The 6,908-nt window shown below is 38.8% G+C and overlaps 1 protein-coding gene across 1 annotated transcript; it reads left to right on the forward strand.

Moving 5' to 3' along the window:
* The first annotated feature begins 4,821 nt into the window (after positions 1-4,821).
* On the forward strand, positions 4,822-6,492 carry PRR32 (proline rich 32). The gene is made up of 2 exons (XM_045538452.1): positions 4,822-4,841; positions 5,616-6,492. The coding sequence occupies exons 1-2, from the start codon at positions 4,822-4,824 to the stop codon at positions 6,490-6,492; spliced, it is 897 nt and encodes a 298-aa protein (XP_045394408.1).
* The last annotated feature ends 416 nt before the right edge of the window (positions 6,493-6,908 follow it).

Below are 6,908 nucleotides of genomic sequence, written 5' to 3' on the forward strand. Positions count from 1 at the left end.
GGAGGCCACATGGTTAAATGGGAGAAATACGGTTTCTGGTGTCAGATTGGCTGCATTTGAATATCCTCTGCCATTTATTAGATATGGACCTATAGAAAACTACTACTTAACTTCTCCAACTCTTTTTTACCTCATCTATAAGATGGATATAACCGTCTTAAAGATTTCCTGTGACTACTAAATGAGACAATATACTGATATTATTTGGTTCACAGTAAGTAGTAAAAAATCTGTTTCCTTTTCCTTCTTCCTTTATTTTTTTATCTGACTTGTCCCACTACTACTTAATTTCCAGTTTTTACTCTCAGAATATCAAGAAAAATTAGTGATATATGTTGAAGGAACTTCTGATAGCTTCTGGTTTGTGAAAGGGAATAAAATGTTTTGGAATAATTGCCATAAGTTACTTGAAAAAAAAATATATATGGTGCATGTATGTGTATATACGTATATATGTGTGTGCATATATATACATATACACACACATATATATAGATATATATGTGTGTATATATATACATACATATACATACATATATATATATGTATATATATATATAAAAGCTGAAACAAAGAACTCAGGAAAAGCAATAATAGTCTATTGAACATTACACAAATAGGCCCAGCAGTGAAGCATATATTTTTAGTTCCTCTTGCCAGTACTAGTGGTAAAATAGCCACACTCTCACCTGTTCATCTTCATCAATTACTACACAGAGCGTGCAGGACAGCTGGTGGTAGAGAGAACAAGACTTACTACTGCCTATAACTATGTAATAGAATAATGCTGCCTGGCCCATTCTGGGATAATATCATGCTTTCATAATTCCCATGCTTTAATACACTGAATTAAATAGCCACAGACTCCTAAAAATATCTGGTCTATCTTCTAGAAGTCCTTTTTAGACATCCTAAATTTAGAGAGCTTTCCGTGGGCATAGCTACATTACATTTTGAAAGTGAGTTAATGGGTAGGATTTTTTGACAACTGTCCCCAGAGATCAACATGACAATCTTCTCATTACATCCTTATTAGCCAGATGGAAACAGAGAAATCCATCCTTATGTCTCTATCTCCTGGATTCTTTTTCTAAGCAAAAGAGAAATGATGTATTTTAAATGACACTTTAACTGCACTTCCACATTTGCAAAATGTCTTTAAAAAAAAAAAAAACAACAGCACAACAACGTGATTTTGGCAGATCAATTACATTTTTAATAACCTGATAACTGCTGTGCAAAAGTAAATATATCCTTGCATAGTCCTTACTTAGTATTTCAATATACTTGTCACAACTTTTTGAGAGATATATGAGTAATATCTGGAGCTCTGTCATGGAAAAACAGACCATGAGTAATGAAAGGCCTTTATAGCTTAGCTGCTGCTATGATTTGAATGTCCCCTCCAAAACACATGTTGAAATTTAATTGCCATGTGATGGTATTAAGAAGTGGGACCATTAAGAGATTATTAGGCCAGGAAGGTGCCACTTTTATGAATGGATTAATGTCCTTATTGCCAGGATGCATTGGATATCACTAGAATGGGTTTGCATGAAAGTGAGTTGGGCCCTCTCTTGCTTGCTCTCTCTCACTTTCTTGCCCTTCTACCTTCTACCACGGGGTGATGTAGCCAGCAGGCCATTGCCAGATGCCAGCATCTTAATATTGGACTTCCTAGCTTACAAAACTATAAAAAATCAATTTTTTTCTGTATAAATTAAGCAGTCTCCAGTGTTCTGTTATGGCAGCAGAAAACAGACAAAGACAGCTGTTTTCACAACTGAGCTACTTTTTGGCAAATTCTCCACCTCCATTACCCATTTTCCCCTCCTGAATCATTCATTCAACAAACAAGAGAAAAAGGCATATACTTTATTGCTTCATTTTCAAAGCTCAATGGATAATTGAGGTAGCCTGACAGCTTTGTGTCAAAAGGTCCATTTGTGAGATGATTCTATTCTTATCTTTAACTTTAAAATTTGAATGCTTTCAAATATTTCTTCATGGACAAAATTTTTGTAATTATCTGGTTGGTTTCTATCTCTAGAGGATCTAATTAGCTCTTTATATTTCTAGTTCTGCCAAATATTAGCCCAATTTAGTTTAAAAATATGCACTACAGAATGCCAAAATTTTCTCTTTATTTTTACCTCCATAACTGTTCTTGGCATAGAATGTCATCTCCTCCTCTGCCCATGTATATTGTATCTGTCCTTCAAAATAGAACTGAAATTTCAATCCTCCATGAAATATGTTATAACTACTTTTATACAAAATTACAGTTTCTTTTTCTGCATTTCAATTGTGGTCTCAGATTATACTATGCAGCTAAAGATCTATGTCTATTTTTTATGCTATTCTTTGATAAGTTTATAGATGCTATTTTATTTCCCCAGAAAGTTTACACATTCCTTGAAGCCAGCATGGACTGCATACTTAACTTTTTGGTATAATCCACACTTAAAATAGTGAATGCATGGCAGGGCGCGGTGGCTCACGCCTGTAATCCTAGCTCTGGGAGGCCGAGGCGAGTGGATCGCTCGAGGTCAGGAGTTCGAGACCAGCCTGAGCAAGAGTGAGACCTCGTCTCTACTAAAAATAGAAAGAAATTATCTGGCCAACTAAAAATATATATACAAAAAAATTAGCCGGGCATGGTGGCTCATGCCTGTAGTCCCAGCTACTCGGGAGGCTGAGGCAGTAGGATCGCTTAAGCCCAGGAGTTTGAGGTTGCTGTGAGCTAGGCTGATGCCACGGCACTCACTCTAGCCCGGGTAACAAAGTGAGACTCTGTCTCAAAAAAAAAAAAAAAAAAAAAAAATAGTGAATGCATGCATTAGTCATTCAATAAATATACATGGTTTACACAAAAGAAAACAAGTTATAAGGCAAAATCTGAGCTAATATCTGTACATTTATACTAAATTTTATGGCTTTGGAAAATTCTTGGGCACCATGGGCTTTGTCATTATTTTCAGTGATTTGGGCCCTATATTACTCTTCACCCTTATATAATCCAATTAAGATGATTTCCTACTAAACAGACATTTCTAGGTAAAAATAGCCCATTATTACAATCTTCTGATATGCATAAAAGGATCTCCTGGGGCTTCATTGCCAGTATTCAGAAAAAAATGCAACCCATCATACATAAACTATTTATGTAAATATGACTTACCAACTATTAGCAGACATTAACCCAAGTTGCAATTTTCCCTCTGATATGGCAAGTACTAAAAGGATTTTAACACTCCTCCATAATTATATTGCTAATAATAAGTTTTCTTTTTACATAAGGACAGGGAACATAATAAACTGGAGCAAGAATAGAAACTGAAGCTGGGGATTCAAGAGACTTCTTAATAGTGAACCATGCTAGGCAAGTGAACAGAGTCCTCTGGGAAATGTGTTGGAAACATGCCGCTTTCATCTTTCAATGAGATAAATACACTCAGTAGTTTACAGACAGAGACAAGGCACCCTGGCAGGAAGATGTGGACTTGGAGACCCAAAAGGTCATTTCCATCATGAATTGTGTTGCTTCACAGCAGTGACGTTTCCTTTGCTGTAGTCCCTTATACTTATGAATTATTCTCTCTCTCTCTCTCTCTCACACACACACACAAACACACCCCACATATCTATAACTTAAAACATATAATATTTGAGTCTGTTATCTTTTCTTAAGAAAAAAATATAATTTATTGTTGAACTATAGCAGCACATAGTGATATTGAGAATAAAGAAAAGATAATCTTCAAGGTCTAGTCTGTACAGCACAAATCTTAGGTAAATGTAAGGAGATGAGTCAAGTTTATAGCTTTGTCATGAAGCAACAATAGTAATCTTGGATATGGGGATAGTCATTGTAATTTCAGACCAATTAATCTGTAGATCAATAGCAGACAATAAAAGCTGTGGCGGTATAGTTGCTTAAAGGGGGGGAAATGGATGAAATTTAGGGTGAAAGACTAAAAGATACTTTATGAAAAAAAGTTACCAGCCAAAATCTGAGGTAATATTCATAAACTTAGTATACATTTTATGCCTTTTATTCTCCACGTCCCAACCTAAAAGAAATCTCCAGAGCTCTATTACAGGAAATACACACACACACAGAGAACTGATAAACCAGAAGATGAGATGAAGGAAAGAAGTGCAAATTGAGGGCTACAAAATAAAAGCCATGATGATCCTTAGAGGAAATTTTATAGTGCTATTTTTGTTTCATCTTCACAGAATGAAAGACAATTTAGCCCCCTCCCACAAACCTCTGTTGCCCACCAAGTTAATAAAATGAATCCCCCCCAAACTGGAAGTTTAAATTACAAGATTAGGCATGGTACACTGCTCAATGTTTGTGTTTCCAAATTCAAGGAGGAGATTTGACAATTATATTTTGTAACTAAAACTTCAGATATAAATCTTAACAGAAGATCATGCCTCCATGACTCTTCTAAATCCTCCTTGAAATGATTTGTCTTTCCAACTGGCCTGTACCAGAACTAATGTAGCAAATACCTTTACCATCCATCCACTGCTGTGCAGAAAGCAGCCCCATGTTTGGCTTCAAAGAAGTGTCACAGATTTATCGCCTCCCTCTTCCCACTCCTTTTCTCCCTCCCTTCCCTAGCAACAGTAACCCCAGAAAGAAAACTCCAAATCCAGAAAGAAGCAGTTGGTCCCTGACTTCATTTGAGTTGCCAAGCCTCTCTCAGGCAGAAGCACGAGTCATTTCTCCAGACTGAGTTGGCCAGTGTGGGCGTTCAGCTGGTTTTCTCCACCACCTCACAAAGGCTATCTTGATCAAATTTCTCCATGGCTTGTATTGAAAATGTGTAAGTACAAAACTGAGTACAACTGTTTAATTTTGAAGGCAAAAGACAGTTTGTAACTGGGACAGGGACGAGTGGGTTGGAGGAGGTGTGGGAGGCTTTTACAGACAAAAAGTTGAAGGGTATAAATTTAGGTACTAAGAATACTGGATTTAAGAGTGATGACTTTGAAATGGAATTTTGAAATAAAAGTTTCACATTCCTAATCTAATCTAAACAGTGGGGATTAAACATAAGGAAACTCTTACTCTAGGATGTGGCATGGGCTGAATGAAATGAAATTTTAACAAAATTTGATGAGTGTTGAATGATGCTTCAAAAATAGAAACTGGAGTGTTTGTTAGCATAACTAACATTTCTTTGAATTTTGTGGAGGAAAATATGTTGTCCCTCAGAAGACTTTTCAGAACCCTCCTGCTAAAATCTGAATGCTGGGTTTAGTGGATCATAGATCCTATAGGGACTTTAAAGAGCTGGTATTTTCAATTATATGCCTACTAGTAAGCTACTTGGGTCTTTGAGGCTTCCTTGCTTCCTAGTAGAGGTGGAGGAATGAGGAATGGAGTAGGGCAGCTGGGTAGCCATGATGGGCATTCATGTAGCCTGGTGCTTAAGGAGCAGCCTCAGAAAAGACCAGTGGGCTGAGGAAATATTTGTTTGACTACATGTATATTTTTCCCTGGTATATTTCTGTGAGTTCAGTCAATCACATCTTTTGGATATTTTCTGGTCACTGTATTTACAGTTTTGTTGGTTTTTAATTTCTGTTTTTGCAAGCCTTGGAGGGCAGGCCCCTTCACCCATAGTGGTAGCTGTGGACAAAAATGGAAACCCAGAGCTGCGCCACGACATGGCTCTGCAGTGTCCTACTTCCATCCCGAAGGACGATGGAGAGCTCTGGGGCCACCCTCACATCCAGCTGAGACCTCCCATCAATGTGCTGACCAATCTGGCAAGAGAGCAACTGGAGCGTCCCTCTGCGAGAACAGGATCCTGCATTCCTGTGGATAGTTCCAGAGCTCTCAGACACCTCTATGGGCCACCACCTGCTGTTGCAGAAGAGTCCCTAGCAACAGCAGAAGTAAATAGCTCTGAGGGGCTGGCAGGCCAGAGGCAGAAAGGACAGGATTCTATTGTGTCCCAGGAAGTTTCTGGCAGCCCTCCCACACTGATGGTGGGGGGCACAAGGGTCAGTACTGGGGGCACTGAAAGAGGTGGCAATAATGCAAGGTTAGATTTGACTTTGCCAAGAGGCAAAGGGTTCTTTCCACCCCAGGGCCCACAAGTAAGAGGTCCTCCACATCTCCTCCCCTCCCTTAGATCAGGGATACTGTTGGAGGTGCCTCCAGGTAACACGAGAATGTACTGTAAGGGAAGGCTGGCTCATGTTTCCTTCCCACTGGGGGCCCCACGGCACCCCTTAGATATTTGGCCAAGGCCTATCCTGTTATCTTCCGGTAGTCCAGGTTTACTGTCTTGCTCTATTGCTCGTTGCCTCAGACCTCCTCGACCACCAAGTTTCAATCCATTTCTTACTATGCCTATTGCTTTCACTCCCCCACCAACGTTTGGTCCTCCACTGCCTTCTCATTTTGCCCATTTCCCTGCTGGAGTAATGCCGGCTCCTGTAGCCTCAAACAGAGAGCACAACTAATGGCAGAAAAAAGGAAGGAGGAAAAAAAAGGGTTGGGTAAAGAAGTGAAGGTTACTAATTTATGCTTTTTATATTTGAAACCCTGTACCCTCTCACACTCTGTTTAGCACTAATGTGCCTTACATATTTGGATATTTAATAAAGATTCTCAAGTTTGAAATGTTGTGAATTATTTTAAATGCCACCCAAGAGCCTAAACCTTGGATTTTGTTTTCTACCTTTGAGGTAATTAAAACAGAAACAAACTTGTTAGTGTTTTCTAACTAGCTTAGTTAAATCCTTACCACTGTTTTCTATTGAATTGCCTTGCAGTGTGGCTGGGTGAGGGGCAGTTGAGTTCTTGCTAGGGCAAGCCTAGGTTGGGGAATTCCTACCTATGTAAGGCTAAGAGTGTTGCTCAGAGCTGGATAAGTGAA

Source organism: Lemur catta, chromosome X (genome assembly GCF_020740605.2).
Source record: "Lemur catta isolate mLemCat1 chromosome X, mLemCat1.pri, whole genome shotgun sequence".
Taxonomy (NCBI): domain Eukaryota; kingdom Metazoa; phylum Chordata; class Mammalia; order Primates; family Lemuridae; genus Lemur; species Lemur catta.

Bases quoted from the DNA above. Each gene is read 5' to 3' on its own strand.
- PRR32 (XM_045538452.1), top strand. From the start codon at position 4,822: ATGGCTTGTATTGAAAATGT. The intron at 4,842-5,615 runs GTAAGTACAAAA...TGTTTTTGCAAG, and splicing joins ATGGCTTGTATTGAAAATGT to CCTTGGAGGGCAGGCCCCTT.